At 44.1% G+C, this 20,549-nt stretch overlaps 1 protein-coding gene across 3 annotated transcripts; it reads left to right on the top strand.

The window, feature by feature from the left end:
* The first annotated feature begins 414 nt into the window (after positions 1–414).
* Positions 415–19,822, top strand: LOC121177311 (SH3 domain-containing protein 19-like). Of its 3 annotated transcripts, none has more exons than XM_041031584.1 (17): positions 415–908; positions 4,598–4,634; positions 6,656–6,696; positions 7,671–7,746; positions 8,532–8,667; positions 12,632–12,797; positions 12,903–14,225; positions 14,595–14,666; positions 15,422–15,671; positions 15,857–16,148; positions 16,232–16,438; positions 16,534–16,592; positions 16,711–16,958; positions 17,307–17,341; positions 17,598–17,772; positions 17,890–18,019; positions 18,137–19,822. In XM_041031584.1, exons 1-16 carry the CDS (start codon positions 818–820, stop codon positions 18,015–18,017), a joined length of 3,336 nt encoding a protein of 1,111 aa, XP_040887518.1. In that variant the 5' UTR covers positions 415–817; the 3' UTR covers positions 18,018–18,019; positions 18,137–19,822. The 3 variants fall into 3 exon arrangements, with proteins under 3 accessions (XP_040887518.1, XP_040887517.1, XP_040887516.1); XM_041031583.1 differs by having other exon boundaries at positions 416–908; positions 17,310–17,341; positions 17,910–18,019; XM_041031582.1 differs by having other exon boundaries at positions 416–908; positions 17,910–18,019.
* Positions 19,823–20,549: the final 727 nt, after the last annotated feature.

The following is a 20,549-nucleotide window of genomic DNA, read 5'->3' as shown; positions in this document are numbered from 1 at the left end:
TTTCATACAAAAATGCTTTACACAAATCCCCCATCCCGCCATTAACCCCAAGATAAGAAGATGATAACAGGGAGGATCTGTTGAAGTGACTGAAACCAGAAATCAACCAGACGTATCAAAGTAAAACCAGAAATCCAGAAAATAAAAAATAAAAATAAAAAGTACGAATAAACTGATCAATCACTAAATAAGCAAACTTAAAAAAAATTAAAACCCAGACCTAAAAGTAGGTCTAGAGTTTGCTTTGTAACTATCAACATGCTGGTTTTAGTTGTTTTGTGTTATTGTGTTTCTCAGTTGTTGTTTGATTGATTGGGAGTCACTGTTGCTCCATAAGCTAATTGTTTAAGCTAATTGTTTTGTCCGCCATCTTTTTTTTTTTTCTCTTCAGTGGTGACGTCAGGCGGCCGGAGAGCGTGCGGCTCCGTATCTTGAGCTCGCGACCGGGGAGCCGGAGGTGGGGGGACCGACGGAGAAACTCTTCAACCGAAACCCAACACAACGACAAGCGTTGTTTTACCGAGGCAGCAGGTTGTAACGTGTTTTACGCCCCCGTAGCTGCTGAACACCGAGCCGAAGTGTTTCACGGATCCTGGAGGCGGTTTCGGGCTTGAAAGTTGACCGTGTTTGGATGAACTTGTCCCGAGTTGTTGTGGTGGACGTTAGCGACGACTGAACGGGAGGCGGAATAATGCCGTGGCTACCGCTGTCCCTGTTCTGACCCGGCTCCATTTTCCCCCAGACAGCCGGGACACGAAAAAAAGAGAGGATAAAGGAGGAAAGAAAGTTGGGAAAAAACAACTGAAAGAGAGGAGAAATGGCCGAGGCACGGTCTGAAGAAGAGGAGGAAAACATGATGAGGGACACCCGGGAACAAGTGGTCCGACGACAGCCAAACAGCTCCGGAGGTAAAACGGCTAAAAATGCTAACTTATCTCGTCTGTTTGAAACTGATTCCACCTGATGTCGACTACTTTTATCGATATATGTTGGAAAAATAAGTTGTCACAAGTCAACTGGCAAGCTGGCCGTGAGAGTAAAAACCTTAAACTGAAGCTGTAGATGCTCAGTTATCAGAAAGACTGTCCGAACATTTCTAAGGCTCAGAATAGTCCTGTAATTTGTTTTTACTGTTATTTTCGTGGAGTTACAGTGTCTCTGTGGTGATGTGGGTGACTTTAAGACATTTGGCCACAATGGGATCCTCCTTAAGGATCCTCCAGTTCTGTGATATTTGTAGTGTCCCGGTAAAATCTCTCACAGGACTGATTAAACTGTTTGTCCAAGCTGCACTAAAAATACCTGTAACTGAAACCAGTTTCAAATTATAAACTAAATTTTGGGTTTTTGGACTTTTGGTTAACAAAACTGATATTTTTGACATTTCATTTTTACATTTCATATACCAAACAAGTAATCGATTAACTATGCAGGTAATTACCTGATTAATCAATAATGAAAATTAGTTTGCATTAGCCAACTATTTTTACAATTAATTGATCTGGTCCCTTACTAATTAATTAAGAGAAAAACTGGCAAGTTAATTGACAATGAAAGAGAACACAAAGATCTTACAAATTAAAATTTCCTTTATTAAAAACTTCCTTTAAAAACACAAACACACAGGTTTATTCTTAAACTACTGATTGTATATGACTGTGGGTGTAACCTGCTTGAACCCAAAGCCATAAATTCTCGTATCAGTGTGCGAACATGTCATCATTTGGGCTAAAGTTCACACATGCAGGCATAAACACACACACACACACACACACGCATATATACACAGAAACATTCCCAGATGGCTGTAATGGTGCAGGCCTGTGCCAAGACTTACAGCCATTAGTTTAGTGTACGAGTCCTCCCTCTTTGCCTTGTTCGCTCTCTCTGTCTCTTTCAGGGAAACAATGAACTTACAATTTATTTTATTTTGATTTATTATTTGCATATAGCTTAGCAGGGGATTTTATCCATGTTGCCCTCTCCTAACTGGCAAAGATCACTCAGATGCTCACAGAAATGCTTTGTTTCTTGAATGAACTTGGTGCCATTCAGTGCTCATTTTTCAGCTCAGCTTTAGTGTGAATCAGTGAACAGTTGGAGACTTTCAGCGAGTTTTCCAGTTACAGTCTGCTGCAAAGGAAGTGATGCCAGTTTGTTTGGCGTGAGCAGAAGAAGAAATAGGAAATTAAAACTGCACCGACAGGTGATATCAGGTGACAGTTTATCTGACAGGGAAGTGCATTACAGAAACCCTGCAGTAATGAGAGCTGGTGCATGGTGCATGGTAAAAACACACAGATCTGGGAGCATGTGTTGCTCAGGGTCTAAGTCAGCTGGTGTTGTGCAATTAAAGTCAAGCATGTGACTGTGACAAGCTGAGGTCACTGAGTTTTCATTAGATGTGTTTCAAACGTGTGCTTTTCATCAGATACTTTTATTTTTTTTACGCGAGAAAGGAATTTTGATTCGTAATTTAATTGTGTGTGTGTGTGTGTGTGTGTGTGTGTGTGTGTGTGCGCAGCAGTCCCACACTGTCTGTGGTGAATTTTTCTGGCGTCTGAAGTGAGTTGTCTTTAGCCTCTCCTTAGCTTCGGAAAATGCTGCTTAATCACAGCGTTGAAAGTCTCTGGCTGTTTAGCATCTATATGCTCCACTGTGTTTTACCAGCTAGCAGGTTAGCCAGTTGCTAACTTTGCCAGGCAGGAGCGGTACAGTGGCTTTGTCAGTGCTTTTGATTTGACAGCAGGAACCAAAACAACAAAAGGTGCTGAAATGTTCCACGTAGCTGAGAACTGTAGAACCAGGTGATGTTATGTTACTACATGCGAACCCTTTAATGGTTTTATCCTCATTTGATCCATTCTTAGTATAAAAATATTGATTATAGCAGCTGTAAGGAAGTGTAGTCTGATGTCATGATTGTCAGCTCTACTGAAGTTTCCTTGCGCACAGCATTAAATCCCTTTTAGCTCCAATCTTTGACCTCTGACCTTCTCGTGCCAAACGAGAAGCCCAACAGATGACGAGCGCGGAGGGAAATTTGCTGCGCTGTGCATTTGCATGTTTGAACGCAGCTCCAGCAGAAAGCTCAACCAGCCTGCTGCAGGACAAACATCTGGAAGTGTTAAAACTCCTGATGACTCCAGCAGAATCCCACAGCAGCCAATCACAGCCTGGCCTCACGTATGCTCTCTGCCAATCGGAAAGCTGGCCAGCGCAGACGGGCGGTCCGGTTAGAGTTTTAGAGACGAAGAGAGCATAGAAGAAGAAGACAGAGCAGAGAAAAGAGAAAATTTTACTTTTGCCATAGCAGAATAGGAAGAGACGAAGCGAAAGAAAGAAGTGTTGGCAGAATATTTTCCAAACACATCAGTGTTCAGTGTGTGTGGACACTACACGGAGCCAAGCTGACCCGGTTATCAGTGGGGGTGTGAAGAAAAGGACAGGAAAGGAGGTAGGAAAAGGGAAAATGTCCACACTGACAGAAAAAGTCCAGTCCTATTTCTTTTCCTTTTGCCTTTCTTTCTCCTTCCTTTTTTTTTTAACCTTGAGAAGGTGATGTCAGGAGATTCAGGTGAGGACACGTTAATCCACAGTCTTTTTTTATCTTTTCCCTTCCTTTTTGTTGCTGCTCAGTGCTTGTCTCTGTGGTGATCACCTGACCGTCAGACAGGTGTGGTGACGTCCTCCTTCTTGGATTTTATTTTGATGTTGTTTTATGTAAGTGGTGTTGTTTTTATATGAAATTGAAGTTAGCATTTTGACAGTGTCCATTTTTTAAACATATGAGACTGATTTGTTCTTCATTTAGAGGATTTTTAATTTTCCTGATATTTAAGCTGTGATAACTAGTGCCAATACGACCAGAGTGTCTGTACCAAACCGTACCAAACCAGGACTTTACTCTTGGGACATAAACGTGTTTTAACCAAATTTTTTCATTTAACAAAATATGCCAAGTTGCTGAAGGCATCAGTGTTACTTAAAGAACAAGATTGGCCAGTGTCAAACAGGGTACCCCAGAGCTCAGAGGCAAAAATTCAAAACGTGGTCTTCCCTGGCTCATGCCCCATCCACCCACCAAGGTTCCTGCAAATCAGTTCACTGGTTCTTGTGTAATCCTGCTGACAAACACACAAACCAACAAACAGTGACAGGTAAAAGACAGGTAAAAACACAACCTCCTTGTGTGGAGTACGAAATTGTCTACACTCAAAAACAATAGAAGAGGCTCTTCAGATGCACAAAGAACGTTATACCATATGTGCAAAAACTGGGGAGAATCATTACAACTGTTGAAGTGGTTATCAATATGATTTGGGCGTGATGATTGATCAGATCAAACTGGACCCAGTCTGTTCCAGTCAGTCTTAAAAATCCAGTTGCTGCCAGTAGTTTATTTCCTCAGTCCTAAGGTTTATGCTCCTTCCTGGAAGCCAGCTGTTCCTCAGGTTCATCCCAAGCTTAAAAGGCGGCTCCTCACTGAGATTTTCTCACAGAAAATCTCTTTGTATTCTGCTTTATGAAGCTTTTGATCGTCACACCTCTCCGTGGGTTGAATGAGTGAGTAAAGACCTTCTTTCTTTCTCTGCAGGTCGTCCTGACCGACGCAAGCCCGAGCACCGTCACAGGTAAGACGTTTCTCATTCTTCACCCTCTTTGTCTCGCTCGGGAGTTTGGCCGAGAGGAGTAACTGTTACCAGGAAGTTTGCAGTTAATGTGACCCATGTGTAGACGCTTATGACCGAGAGGGTGTTTGATGTTGAAGTCCAGGTGAAAGGTCTGATCTCTTTGATCTCAGCCTGTCGTGACAGATGTTTTACAGTAGAATAGATCAGTAAATTTGTCCTTCAGCTTTAAAAGCATCACAGAACATTTTCAGTCACACATGTGCTCCTTGGGACTGTTTTCTTCAGTATCCTCACAGACTACTTTCCCCCCTTTGGTCTCTGGGTCTGACACACTCCTGAAAGTATTTTGGCTGTTGTCCGGTTGGCATGGCAACTAGCTGGAGAAGTCACAGGGTTTAAAGACCGTGTGTGTCTGTTTATTGGGGAAACAGAGCCTCGGTCTGAGTTTATTTCTCTTTAAAAACAACTGTAACTAGAGAAACAACAGGTTGTAGAAAAAGTAGGAGATTCACCATGAAATCATCTTTGAGCCTGCAGTTTCTGGTGGTGCCAAGTAAATACTCATCAGGACTATGTAGGTGTTATGTTGTTTTACTGTTGTGTGTTGGAGGTTTGACATTGGACCAAACTGAACTGCAGCTGTAGATCAGTTAAATATACTTACATAAGGTGCAGAGTTTTCTTTTAAACAAACAAAAGTTATATTTATATTCAGTGTTTCACATATTTTGATTGTGTGTCCTGGTCCTCGGTTTGTTACTGCCGCCAGCTGTTTATCAGTCAACATGAAACCAGTGTGTGCATATATATAATATATATAATTTTGTTTGTTTTTTTGAGTCATAGAGACTCACTTGTCCTGCTGTGTTTGTGTTTTAAATCAGCCTCTGAGCTGCTGGACCATCAGTCGCACACGCCCCAAAATGATGTAATGGGACAAGCGAAAAAGCTGCGGCAACATTTGCCGAACAGAGAAAAACTGCGTTAGCAAAGAGGGATCAGTGTTCACAGAGTGGACACCTGAACAAAGTCTAAACACTGAAATGTTTTTGTTTGGTCCAAACCTTTTTCAGTGGATAGGGACAAACGTAGAGAGGAGGATCAGAGCAGGATTTTTCCCTCTGTTTGAAGTGAAGCAGTGAGTTCTGGAGTTGTTGGAGATGTGTGGGCAGCGTCAGGGGTGAGTCATGTGTGTCTGTTCATGGTTAGAGGCTCTGTGGCACACAGAGAAAGAGAGAGCAAGAGACACGACCAGAGACCCAGAGAAAGACAAGAGACCAATTAAACAATTAAAAACACAGAGGGAGAGAAACAGATGCAGAGAGACGTCTGACCTCCTCTGTTTCCTATCCTGCCTAGCAACAACTGTTTTTCCATTTCAGTGGGAAGAATGCTGGCTCGGTTTCTGGCTTTCCTCTGATCCTGGAGCTCCTGAGGTCTCTCCGAATCATTCTGACAGTTTAGGTTTCAGGCAGGTGGAGTCTGGGAATTTGATAAACACTCTTAAGGGATGACAAGGAATTTTTTCCAGGTTGTCTCTCTGGGATGTTTAGAAAATTGAGCTTTCAGCTGATTTATTTATTTATTTTTTTGCTCCAGATGATTACAAAGGGGGAAAACAACATTTGCTTCAGAACAAATATTGCTGTTTCACATTTAATGCCAATTCAAGAGTTCAGCCCTGAGAGCTGATGATGGATCTCAGCTCAGCCTCTAGCATGGCTCTGGGGCGCCGGTCATGTGATGGGTCACGTGACAGAAGCGTGTATTTATGTTAAGTGTGCAAAGGGTTTGAACAGTATTGTGTATGAATAGATAAATATGAGTGTGAAGCAGTGTGGAGCTCACAGAGGAAGGAAAGGTTAAAAAAATGGAGAGCTCCAGCACCGAGGACTGGGTGGGACGACCAAGCTATGTTTATCATTGGAAAAGAGAGAGAGTGAGTGATTTACAGGGGGAGAGAGAGGTGAAATAATGTGACTCATGGTTTCCTCCCCCCTCTTTTCTTTTTCTTTCTGTAGCCAGGGTCCTCTCTCTTCCATCAGAGCTGCCATCAAGAGAAGTGAGTACTGATCCTCCAGCTCCTCATGAAGTCCTTCTTCTTTTTCTGCTTTTTGTTCTTAGATGATTTCAGTGCAGTGGTTTGCAGAGTCAGTTATGTCCAGTTAAGTGTTCACAGTGGTGCCGTGAAGAAAACACAGTGTATGAACATTTATGGAAGTGGGTGTTGTGAATATCATGAATAAATAATCAAAAGAAAGTATGCACAGAAACCACCAAAGCTGTTCCATTCAATGTGGAAAACATATTTACAGGAACATAAAGAAATCCAACATGCAAAGTCAGATCAGTCTTTGCTAACTTAGTGTAGCTGGTAACACTGGGCTTGTAAAGATTAGTATAGAGTGGATGTCAAGCATCGAGTCTGAAACTGTACGAGCAAGAGAAAGATGGTAATATGTCAAACAGCTTTGTAGGAATCTGAAGTCCGTTTGAATTGTGGCCTGGAAAAGTTTTTTTTTCTGTTTCTCTTTTTAAAAACAGAAAATATGCATTTTGACCTTTTGTGGGGTAATAAAATCCAGCTGGACGGTCACCAGTCTACTGTTTAACCACATGTATTTATGGAACAAGTGATGGAAGAAGTATTAAGATGTTTCTATTATTACTGATGCATCGAGATATTAGCATCAACATATGAGCATAATTTTATATGTTCAAAGTGGCTCTAAATTTTAAATCTAACTATGCATCATATTTCAATGAAAGTACAAGCACCTCAGAATTGTGCTTGAGTGAACGTGTGTGTGTCCCAGTGAACCTTTGTTGTTCCTGATTCCCCACATTTTTTTGTACAGGTCACCACACATGCAGAAAATGCAGCCAGAAAAACTAGATGTTCTCCAATTTAGACATTTCCACATAAGCTGCTTCATATACTGTATTCTGTATTCTAAACCTGCCTCTTCCTGCACTTCATTGATGCTGTGTGATGCTTTAGTTGACTGTATTTAACCCTGTTCTGTTATCAATCAGCCTCCACCAGGCCGACCTCTCTCTCTGAGACGTCCAGAGATAGAGACAGAGAGCGAGACAGGGACAGAGACAGGAGGTGAGACACTAATGGACTGAAATGGTTTTGTTACATATTTGTGCACACACAGATTCCCTAGTGTTCAAATTGAATCCGGATGATCTGGATAACTGGTGAGAAATCTTCCTTAAACAGGAAACGGAGGAGTCAAAGCCAGATTATCTTCTGAACAGCTGCGAGTCAGACTCAAAGATATTACAGCCTCTTTCCCTTTGTACGTAATATCACAGATAACAATCATCTTCAGAGGCAGATTAAAAAGGCCAGTAGTGACTAGAGTGAGAACCTGTTTGCTCTGTTGTTCAGTTTTATTATGTTGATGCTCCCTGATAAATTTGTCCGGTCAGGAAAAAATATTTTTAGTTAACAAACGTCACCTGCTCCTGACCTCCTTGTCAGGAGCAGTTTGTGGATTTGAAGCAGCATAAACATTTATAAACCATTCACTAATCATTAAACCTCTTGTTACGATGTGTTGCTCACTTCAAACTGAAGCCACAGCTGAGTGAAATTTCTTTCATTTATTTGAATGAGTTTCTTCTTTAATTTAAAACATTATGTATTTTTTTAGACCTGAGTGTTACCTAACGTACACCTGGTAGTCAGACGCTCCCAAAAATGAAAATGTGCAGAAGAAAAAGTTGATTTCCTGCACATTGTCAGCAAATAGTTTTCTGACTGTGCAGCTGAAAGAAGATTTCCTTGCTGTAGCAGTCTGTCACAGTTTTATGTTTTTGACATTATGTGTATGCACGTGTTGATTTCCCTGTATTTGACTTTCTGTTGTCCGTACCTGTTGCCAGGCGACCAGAGATCACTATCCTGTCTGCGGAGCCGCTGGCCTCCACGTCCTGGTTCCCAGGGGCCTCTGGAGGATTCCCACCTCCCCCTCCTCCTGCTGCACAGATCTGGGGACCCACAATCCCTCCGTCCGTACAGGTAACAATCTGTTTGTGATCTCAGTGTGAATGAATATGGATTTTAAAAATCCTTATTTGAGTGTTTGTTATGTGGAGAATCTGTGTCCTGTTAAAACTAAAACTAAAAAACCTCTCATTTTTATAAAATGTTTTTTTGTTTTTCTTTTATTTTCTGTCATTCATTTATTCTTAAAAATCTTCTTTGTTTCTTGACTGCATAAAAACTAATAAATTAAATATTTACGACTATTTTCGGTTTTTATAGGTATTTTTATGTCTTCACCTTTGTGCTTCCTTTGTGAACTTACAGTACTGTATGAATAAAGTTTATTAGTAGTAAAGTTCAATTTTATTATTATTATTATTATAATTATTGCACATTTATTGACTTTCTCATTTATCTGGTTTGACTTCTGGGTCCAAATGAGACGGTACACTTTATTTACAACCTCCTAATCCACACTGTCTGCCTTATTACTCTAATTTAAGAAATTGTACTTCAGACATTAAAAATATAGTTAATAATTTTTATTGGCCAAATTGGGAATGTGGGTGGGAACCGGAGCACCCGGAGAAAACCCACACCGACACCGAGGGGTGCAGTGCAACCACTGATCCACTGTGTGGCCTTTATGAAGAGGGGGGGGACACTGAGAAAGCTGGAGTAGATGTTGCTGCAGGGCTGGTGTTCTGCTTCAGGGGAAGACAGCGATGATGAATGAGAGTGAAAGTCCAGTGTTGTTTAACACTTCTGTCCATGTAAACTTGGAGCCAGCGTTCCTTGCGAGTGAGGCTGAGCACTTCTTGATGGAGGCTTGCAAAAATTCAAATTGTCCAAATGTGGGGGGAAACCGGAGCACCCGGAGAAAACCCACACCGACACTGAGGAGAGCAGTGTTACCACTGATCCACAGTGTGGCCTTTTTTTACATTGAGAAAGTATTCACACCCCTTCACTCCTTCAGGTTCTTCCATGTTATAGCCTTTATAAAGACTGTAACATGGCACAGTCTGAAAAAAGTGAAAAGGTGTGAGAATTGGGGTTGGGGGGCAGGGGTTATATGGAGATCAAATCAACGCCATGATGGCGAAGACAAGGAGAAGACCACAAACAATTGCAATGATTTGAAGCACGTCTTTCCATGTAAGCTTGTTGGCGAGTGCCTCTGAGCACTTTTCGATTTGATCTTGCATAATTTTAATGAAGACATTGTCCACAACAGGATCGTGTAGGACTAATAGGGACTCCACCGAGCGCCTACCACAAAATTTTTTGTCCAGTTCTTTCAACACGGACTTGCTGACTTTCTTGACCTTCTTGGGGTTCGGGCAGAAGCCTTCAGTGATGGTGGCGTCCTCCATTGTCTGCTTCACCAGATGTTTGGTGCGAGAGAGCAACTGTTCTTTACTTAAGTTCTTCAGAGCGTGACACTTGGTCAGCACTTTAACTGTCAGCAGGGTGACAAACACCTTGAGATGATCACATTCTGCCTCCATTTTTAACTCAAGATCAGAGGCAGCAGTATCAGCACACTCAGCTGTTTGATGTGTGTCCACTGTGATCTTGGAGCTGTCTCCCCTCTCCATGGCTGTCTGTGGTCCATCTTCTCCTGATACTCCTACCTCTGTTGTTGACTCACTATCAGAGGCAGCAGTATCAGCACACTCAGGTGTTTGAGGTGTGTCCATTATGTCCATGAAGCTGTCTCCCCTCTCCATGGCTGTCTTTGGTCCATCTTCTCCTGATACTGCTGCCTCTGTTGTTGATTCATGATCAGAGGCAGCAGTATCAGCACACTCAGGTGTTTGAGGTGTGTCCATTATGTCCATGGAGCTGTCTCCCCTCTCCATGGCTGTCTTTGGTCCATCTTCTCCTGATACTGCTACCTCTGTTGTTGATTCATGATCAGAGGCAGCAGTATCAGCACACTCAGGTGTTTGAGGTGTGTCCATTATGTCCATGGAGCTGTCTCCCCTCTCCATGGCTGTCTTTGGTCCATCTTCTCCTGATACTGCTGCCTCTGTTGTTGATTCATGATCAGAGGCAGCAGTATCAGCACACTCAGGTGTTTGAGGTGTGTCCATTATGTCCATGGAGCTGTCTCCCCTCTCCATGGCTGTCTGTGGTGTGTCCTCTTCTGTAACAGTACTTGTTTGGAGTTGTACCATTGTGACTGAGATCTTTGAACTGTCTGAGAAGCTTTCTCGTCTTCAGTAAAGTCTGTGAGAGACCTGGTGCTGGTTATACATATATATAGTGTCACATCATCAAAGGTACATCAAAGGTACAGACACATGTGTGACATGTTACATGGATCTCCTTGGCAGCCGACATATGTGATGTCACAGACATCAAAAGTACAGACACGTGTGACATGTGACATGGATCTCCTTGGCAACCGACATATGTGATGTCACGTGTCATGTGATGTGTGTGAGAGTTGAATATGTATAGTTAAAACCCACTGAGATTACTACAACAGGATCCCTCTGAGCTTGAAACTGGCCTGAAAGTGACTTTCAGGATGTTTACACCTGACATTTGTGAAGCTTGTTTTGGTTTAATGTTTTCTGAGCGTGTCTCTGCTCACACACTATAGTTTATAAACAATGAGTACACAATAAATGTTTATACTGTGTTGCAGTAAATGTCGTTCTCCACGAGAGTATGGTCTCAGATCTTTAACAATAAACCGGGTTATTGAAGCCGTTGTTGCCTTGGCTCTAGCCGAGCTGTGGTTGTGTTTTGGCTAGAAGAAGTCTTGTACGCCTGTGTCCTGTCGTGTCTTTGTGCTAGCTATGCTAGCCTCCTCATCGCCTGTTTCCCCATGTCGTCTCACCGAGTGAGTGGTGAGATCTGTCGTACTACCGGTGTATTTTACAGCGGTTTTATCCAGTGCTCCATTCCTCATATAAAATCCAAATTTCTTCCACACCTTTGACTTGACTTGACGGTGCGTTGTAGATTGTGTCGGTATCGGACATTTTTATTTTTCCCTCGCCAACACAGTGCTATCTGATGTCTCGCGAGAGTGTTACGGGAAGGTGCGCGAGAGAGAGAGGGGGGGGGGGGGGAGATGCCGAGAGGGGACATTAAACCGATTTATAACTTTGCAATCGGGCCATGGGCCGGTGCATCCAGGGCTCTGTGTACCGATGCACTCACATCTTTTAAATCAAAACCGATTTTCCAACTCAAATCGGTTATTTTTTTACAACCCTAATTCCTATGTATTTACTTATCTTGTACTATAGTGTTCTGTCTTAATACTTGATGTGTTTTGTTCCTGCTCAGGGACTACAGATGAAAATTAGCTGGTAGCTAACTCTGGTGTGGCTGAGAGCTATGCACCGTCCCTGTTAAATAAATAAATAAATAAATACAAATACAAATACCCATCTGGGCACAGATAATAAACACCTGATCCTGAGTCCTTTAACAGTTTAAAATCACATGAAGTTTCCATAAATGCCTCCACTATCTGGAATGATATATCATATACCAGCTTTTTCCACATGCTTTTAGAATTTTTCCATATATGTCAATGCAAATGGATTTGAAAATGTTTTCTTTTGTGGAATAAACCTTCCCTTGAGAATAAGACAAGCTTACCTCAGTGTGCTGTTTTAAATGTGAATGTCTGAGTTTGTGAGTGAATCGTGAGCCATTTCCATGAGGTGTTTATTTTAAATGATCAAATCAACAAATTATCGTGCAGCTCTGTGTTCCCATCTCATCCGTCAAGTTGTTGGAATAAACAGATGGAAAATACTGGCTGCCTGGAAGTCATGAAATCTGGCAAATCTAACACATCTCTGCAGCAAAAAGCACCAAAAGATCTCCACTAAATTATCAATTAATCTGCCAGTTATTTAAAAATTAATTGCTTAGACATTTTGTTTTTATTATATATATATATATGAAAACTCAAGGTGAAATTTGATCATTTGAGCTTCATCTGTGTTATGTTTCTCTTCCTCAGCCTCCTCCTTCCTATGAGGAGGTGATCAGGGAGAAGACACAGGAGCAGGTTCTCCTGCCTTCTTCTTCCTCCAGCTCCTCCTCATCCTCGTCGCGTCCCGTCTCCACGATAACCATCGCCACGCAGACTGATCCAGGATCTGCTCCTGATACCCACGAGCCACAGGGTGAGTGGTGCTCACTTCGTTTGTGTGTTTCATCAGTGTGTTCTGTCATGTATTTATTATTTGTTAGTAAATATTTGTAAGTAGAAATAGTCTGTTTTTGTGCAGTGGGAAGACCAGTAAGACCACCACGACCGCCTCTCCCCCACCCTCCCAAATCATCTCACACTGATGACATCACCACCACCACCAGCCAATCAACACACACCTCCCTTAACAGTGACTGTGTGAGACCAAACACACATGTTGAGAAGGTCACAGACACCTCCGCCAACACCCAGTGCTGTGACATCCTCACTGACCTTTGTTCACCTTTGACCTCAACCACTGGTGCTCAGACTGACCAATGGGATCAGTCTGTTGTGGCTGTTGACGTGGCAACTCCTTCTAACTCTTCTTCTCACGTCCAGTTAGAGCGTCCTAGACCACGTCCCCGTTCTAAGCTAGGTGTCCAGCCAATCAGCAGTGAGGTTAGAGTTCAGACATTGGTGAAAATACGTGAGGACGGTTTGGCCACGCTAGCCGCCCGCACAGGAGCTGACACCGCTAACCAAGAAGTGAGCCAGGGGAAGTACCTGCAGGAGCTGCTCGAGGCCTTCAGCTCAGACGACTGGGGTTTCCCTGATCACCACAGCGACAGCAGCGGGCACAGCCAATCAGAGAGTGAGGAAGGAGACGAGGAAGAGGACAGGGAGGACATGGCAACTCTGAAAGCGAGGATACAAGCCTTTGAACAGCAGCAGCAGGGGACTGATGTGAGCTGTGGGGACAGTAACAACAGAGACTTTGTTGTCACAAAGAGACCTGAACCCCGGCCACGCCCTCGTCTCCAGGGGCAACCAGCGAAGTCTGCCCCTCCCATCGTCGCCCCAAAGCCCAAGAACTTTTCACATGCTCCGAAACCATCCAGCAAGGTATTCTGGGAAGATGGCGGATTGGCGGCAGTGGCGGCAGACTCGGGTGGTACAGACATTCTGAAAACAACTGAATCCCCATCTGCAGACTTGAACCCTAAACCCCCAACTTCTACTGAACCAGCACCTTCCTGTGCCCCAAAATCTGTTCCAGCACCGCAGCCCCTCAAAAACACAGAAAAACCCCCAGTAACACCAAAACCCCAGACTGCCACAGAGACCCTCCTTAGTATCTCCTCTGCCTCTGCCTCTGCCCCGGTCCCGGCCCCAAGGCCCCCACCACCCAAACTCACCCCCTCTCTCAGTGACGCTCCCTCCCCATCCAACCCCAAACCCCCACCGAGACCTCCAGTCGCCCCTAGGGCCAGCATGGGAGCACCACACCAGGATAAGGGCACCGCAGCTGAGCCCGCTACCCCAGCTCTGCCTCCGAGACCCTCAGTGGAGGTTGGCAGTGGAGCACAGACAGAGGCTCAGGCTGGAAGTGATGAGACGCAGGAAACTGCAAACCAAACTGGTGAGTGGTTAATGACATTTTGTTTAAAGGTGAACCCAGCAGTCAGTTATGTCTGCTGACCTCTGCAGGCAGCTCGCAGGAACTCACAAAACATATTATCTGTATTTTGTTCCAAGTGGCCTGGAAAGTGGGTTTCGAAAGAAAATATATTTTATCTTGAAATAATGCAACGGTAGAACGGGATAAAATCTTGTTTTTGTTTTTTACCAGAAACTGTGATGAAGAATTATAATGTTTGTAAAATGTTTGTGCTCTAAAGGTGGATGTCGTTCATCACCAAGGCCTGCTGGGTAATATCTGTGAAGCTGTCTGAGTCCTGGACTGACTGACCTTTTATTTTCCTCTTATTTATTTTTGTTGTCGTTTCAGTGAAAACAGGAAGTGTTCGTCCAGGCATCCCGACCAAACCAGCAGCGCTGACCTCACCACGCAGAGCCAGCGGTAAGTGTGTGTGTGTGTGTGTGTGAATGCTAAGCTGGATGTAGCTGTGGTACAATGGAGCATTTAAAAGCTTACAGACATAAATCTTGCTCATTATGTGGCAGAAATATGCAAACGTGGAGAGATTTAATGTGTGTGTATGCAAGTTTGTGTTTGTGTGTGTGTGTGTGCGTGTGTGTGTGTGTGTGTGTGTGTGTGTGTGTGTGTGTGTGTGTGTGTGTGCGACAGAAGAGGGAGAGGGGGTTATATTATGCAATCCAAATGTTGTGAAAGAAAAAGCTGCGATTGTGTGTGAAGAAAAAAGCCCCCACTGTTTGTGAGCTGTGAGTGTGTGTGTGTGTGTGTGTGTGTGTGTGTGTGTGCCACATTATCGGTCTACTTGGCTGATAATTCCCATGATGCAACTAGCCAGGCTTCACTGGCCGTCTCACACAGCAGCAGCTAGATAAGAGGAATTGTTGTTGTCCTGTGGTTTATAGATTTCTCGGCTCTAAAAACTTTCCCGTCTCCACCACTCAGTTGTGTAACCGGACGCAGTTTCAGTATCAGTATGAATCTGTACTTGTATGAACTTGCGGGCTGTATGTGTGGTGCGTGTTGTTACCTTGATCTGGGTGTGGCGTCCTCATCACCTCCTGTCACAACCGAAACTACAGGATACTGACTTCGAGCTAACGCCGGCCATTGTGTATGACGCACGCAGCTGTTTGATCTGATGTGTAGTCTGACTTTTTTTTTTTATTTAACTTCTCCAGCCCCACATTTGGCCCCAAAACCCACTGGAGCCTCACTACTGGCCCCAGATCCAAACCCAGTCCCAGCCAAACCTACAGCTGCCCCAGCTACGCCCCCAAAACCATCAGGACCAGCCGCTGCTCCGGTTCCAGCCAAACCCCCAGCACCAGCACCAGCTCCGGCCCTTAGGAAAGGGCCTGTGGTCCAGACCAAAGCTGAAACCACCAGCACTGCTGACCCAAACTCATCAGACCCTCCTCTTCCTCCACGGTGAGGAAGAGTTTTGCTGAGCAAGATAGAAGATAGAAGTTTAATGTAAAATCAGATGAGTTTTTTTATTCTAAAGGACAAAATTGTCTTTGTATCACAGTTTGATTATTAGGCAGAAAGAAGGACAGCTTCTCGTCCTCTTCAGTGTTGAAGGTCAGTTCACCTGACTCTGTCTTTCTGTCCAGGCCTTCAAGTGTCAAGTTCCTCCCCCTTCGTCCTCCACCAATCAAATCCATTCCTGGGCGTCCGCCACCTCCAGCCGTCAGCTCAGCTTCCTCCGTCAGCCAGATCCCTCCTCCTTCCAGGACCAGTCCTGCTCCCTCTGTCTCACCAGCCAGCCAGTCTCCACCTTCACAGACCGCTCCACCACCTCCTTCTGTAACAGCGAATCAGCTGCAGACTCAAAGGGTCTCAAAGAGAGGACCGCCTCTGCCCCCCCGACCTAAACCAGGACATCCTCTCTATAGCAGCTACACAGTATGAGCACACACATACACACGCACACACATGCACACACAAAATGTGAGATCATAGATTTTAGACTTGTCATTTTGCCGCAGAAACAGGAAGTCCTGATTGTCCTGGACGACCCCACCCCGGAGCCCTCAGAGCGTCTCTCAGATGAAGGAAAGAGTGAGACCACCATCACCCCCCTCATTAACCCATCACAGTGTCTCCTGGACTTGGACACCCAACTAGAGCCCGTCCTCGATCAGGACAGCCAGTCAAAACCTGCCTTGGAGGACCTCAGCCTGCCTGAGTCCCAGGTATTGGAGCAGCTGGCGAGTGTGTTTCCCTCAGTTTAACTTTTTGTTTTGCTGGAAACACGTTGATGATAGTTTTGTTTTCCTTTGTGGTTTAGTCCATTCTGCCTGTGCAGCCCACTGAACAGAAAGAGCAGCCAGACCCTCCTCCTGTCAGGTCAGACACACAAACACACGTCATGATAAGCTACATACAAACCCGGAACTGTAGAACACCTTTGTTTTATTATTGATTTCATTTTGTGCATGTTTTCTTTGACGCGTGTGTGCGGCAGTGGTCCTCGGTGCATCGCCTTGTTTGACTATGAGGGAGAGGAGGACGACGAGCTCACCTTCTCGCAGGGCGACGTCATCGCCCTCCTCGAGCTCATAGGGCAGGAGTGGGGGCGGGGCCAGATCCACGGGCGAACTGGAATATTCCCCCTGAACTTCACTGAGGTGGTGGAGCCGCTCCCACAGCCGGCGTTATCACCAGGGGAAACGACAAAAACCACGTCGATGGATCCTGTGATAGAACACAGCGGTGCGCTGAAGAATCCTGTTTGCTTTCCTTTTTCCTTTGTTTGCTGCTGTTTATTAAATTAATTACAATAAAAATAAATAAATATAAACCAAATATAAAGACCAGGTCACATCAGGAAAGGGGCACAGCAAAATGTGTCTGTGCTTTGCTGGAGAGAGGAAAGACCGAACAGTCCAACAACTGCTGATGTACCTCTTGTAAAGGAGCAGTTAGAGAGACGTAGCTCCCCAGATACACAGTTTGTTTGTGAACAGGTTTATTATGGAGCAAGCATCTTGTTAAAGTGGAGATTTCTCATCTTTAGATTTGAATGTAATGATCTTTTTCTTTTTGTACATTTGTCCTCAGCAGCACCAGAAACCTCAAAGGACGCAAACTCAGAGGTGAGTGTGTTTATCTGTGTGTGTGTGTGTGTGTGTGTGTTTTACTGTTGAACACAGATTAGACAGCAGTGCTGCAGTTAGTTTGTAGTTCAACATATTTCATATTTCCTACTTATTACATGTTCTGTGTTTTCTGTTTTTCCATTTAAGGTCAGATTTCACATTATTCCTACAAGGAATGTTGCTAAAAGTGTGTGTGTGTGTGTGTGTGTGCGTGTGTGCGTGTGCGCGTGCGTGTGTGTGTGCGTGTGTGCAGGCAGAGGAGTGGGCTGTGGCTGTGTTTGACTTCCCCGGTCAGGCTGCAGAGGACCTGTCCTTCCACAAGGGGGCGCTGATCCGAGTGACTGAGCACATCGACGCTGAGTGGAGGAGAGGCAGACTGGAGGGGAGAGAGGGGCTTTACCCCGCTGCCTTCACACAGCCCTACCAGGGTAACAACACACGAGGGACAGAGACACACAAAAATACGGTCTGAAGAAAACACAGTATCCAGACACGGGACAGGCACATCAGTCAGTAATGGAAACAGGTGTTCTCTCTAACCACAGCTTCCTCTTCGTGTTTCCAGTCCAACCAGTTCCCGTCCAACCAGTTCCAGTCCAGCAGTCCGCGGTTAAAGGAGTGGCCAAGGCTCTGTTCGACTTCACCGCAGAGAGCGAGGAGGAGCTCACACTAAAGGTGAGCGAGCGTCTTTGACATGAGGAAGTTTCATGTTTCCATTCTGGACACAGACTGGTATTTAAATCTTTTTGTTTGTTTACCAACAAGTCTGTCCCTCTTCCTGTCCTCCTGCAGGTTGGTGACATTTTAACACAGGTGGAGTCTGTGGATGAGCAGTGGATTTTGGGAGCTGTGGGTGGGAAGCGTGGGATTGTGCCTAAAAACTACATTTCACTTCTCTGACGAGGAAATCCTGAAAGTCGGACATGTAGTCACATTGACTCCTTGATTGACGACCCTGACCTGACATCGCCATGACAACTAAGACTTTGCTCTTCTCACTGTTGTCATGACGACGACAAAGAACAGGATGGACCTGTGCTGCCTTAACGACCGACTAAAACTGATATTATGATGTTGAGTTTTGTCTCCTTGTCCCGTCGTGTTGTGACGCGTCCCCCGTGCTCCGGTGGGACTCTGTGGGACATTTCCTCCTGGGACTGGATTTGACTTTTCTCTTATTGACTCCCGCTCTCGACTGTTTTAGCTCCGCACTAGTGTGATGGGACATAACGGACCAACGTCCAGGTGGGACACGGCTGGACACCTGCGTCTCAGAGGCGCTTTTAGACGACTTCAGCGTTTCCTCTTTGTGTCTGATTACAGATGTTTAGCTAAATTTAATGGTGTGGGTGGAAACGTTTTCCGAATCAGGCCAGCGTGTAGCATCGGAACTGGAACTCGGCTCAGCAGGTTTGGAGAGGAGGACTAATTCACTTCAGCTAACTCCGTGAAAACCTAAAACTACATTTATCTTAAACACAGTGATTCTAATCCAGAGCCAGTTTTCCTAAATATGTTTAACTCGTAGACTTTGCTGATCTGAGGCCTTTAAAAACGCCACCTAACGTTGACTGAATGTTTTGTGACACTGGTCGGTACCTGTAGCTATTTATGAAAGATTCAAAAGATTCTTTTTATGTTGCACAAAAAAACTTTTTAAAAAATGTTTTACATTCCCTAAACTTTGAAGCTTGAACCAGATCCTTTTAGAAAAACAACACTAAGTCTGCTCTTCATCTGTTATCTACACATTGCTCATACATAGATTAGAGCTGACCAACGCACACAAAGCAAAGTGCAGAACAGCATGAGCCTCAGCACAACTCTGCTGTAGTGAACCATCGTTTATTCACCAAATCTTTGGCAGAGAAGTGAAATAACGTGTATTTAATTTGTATTCAACAGATTAAAACTAAAGCTGGACACTAAGAGCGAGCAGCTCAGCATGGAGCTCAGTTATAGAAGCTTCAATAAATATATCTACATATGATGTTAACTGCTTTTCTTTTCTTTGTTTGGAGACATCATCACAACTAATCTGGTGTCAAGTCGTCAAAGAGCAAACCTTAACATGTGGCATCTGTTGGACTGATTGTTCTCCGGAGGGAATGACTGTGACTCGCGTGTGTGTGTGTGTGTGTGTGTGTGTGTGTGTGTGTGTGTGTGTGTGTGTGTGTGTGTGTGTGTGTGTGTGTGTGTGCGTGTGAATCGCTCTGATGTGTTATGTAACCAAACATTCCAACTTTTTAATCCCAATAAAACTTTGAGGCTTTTCAGTAAATCTTAGTTTTTACTTTTTAATAATTCTTTTTACGCAGCTAGTGCGAGTTGTCAGACCAAACTCTTCAAACTCAGCTCTGACTAAATGACTGGAAGCTGAAACAGTAGATTTTGTTTTATGTTCCTGTAGAAATATTACGTTAGTGAGTTTAGCAGGAAGGCGAGAAAGACAAAGGCACTGCGGGATCGATGCGATGCCACTGCATCTCTTTTATTTTCACAGTTGAATGCATCTTTTCTTGGTTCAGATCAGGGTTTTTGTTTTCTCCGAACGCTCACACCCAGATCCCAGCAAACATACATGTTTCATATCAACACACGTCACATCACAGATCATTGTCAGCATTAAAACATGTCCACAACATGTCCTCAGAACACTGTTACTCTCGCGTCTCCTTCCACTTCAAGCTGGGACTAGTTTTCCTAAAAGCATCTCACGGAAAAGACAGACAGCTGAGCTTTAATTCAGATTTTAAAATGCCCCCAGTGCATCTGTGCTTAATGTTCCAGGAACCTTTAAAATGAAATCATTTCAGAGCCTTCATACTTTCACGGGCGTCATGTTTTAACTGGACTGAACATAAATCAGACTCAGAGATTCCTTTCAGGAAAACCAGCCCAGTGGTTTAAATCCTAATTTGTCTACTGCACTTCATTAAAAAAAAAAATCTGCTTCTGTCTAAAATGAGGCATGATGTGAAATGATCACACACACATTGCATCTGATAACAACACACACAAAGGGCCTAACACCTGCAGCCACCCTGGGTCTAACTCAGGGTTTAATCCATTTTCTGTCAATTTCTGGATTTTAAAACATCAGATTTTTTTTTTTTTTTGCAGCTGCAGCTCCACACAGCAATAATCTAACTACACAACTACAACACACAGTGTTAATGTTCTGTGATTGACTTACAGTGATGAA

Source organism: Toxotes jaculatrix, chromosome 23 (genome assembly GCF_017976425.1).
Source record: "Toxotes jaculatrix isolate fToxJac2 chromosome 23, fToxJac2.pri, whole genome shotgun sequence".
NCBI lineage: Eukaryota > Metazoa > Chordata > Actinopteri > Toxotidae > Toxotes > Toxotes jaculatrix.
Note: the sequence above shows the minus strand (reverse complement) of the source record. Positions and strands in the feature narration are given on the sequence as shown.

What these genes read in the sequence shown, in the direction of transcription:
- LOC121177311 (XM_041031582.1), top strand. Translation starts at nt 818, where the DNA reads ATGGCCGAGGCACGGTCTGAAGAAGAGGAGGAAAACATGATGAGGGAC. An exon ending in GACAGGGACAGAGACAGGAG is followed by an intron (nt 7,747 to 8,531) that starts GTGAGACACTAA and finishes ACCTGTTGCCAG; the next exon opens with GCGACCAGAGATCACTATCC. An exon ending in GACCCTCCTCTTCCTCCACG is followed by an intron (nt 15,672 to 15,856) that starts GTGAGGAAGAGT and finishes CTTTCTGTCCAG; the next exon opens with GCCTTCAAGTGTCAAGTTCC.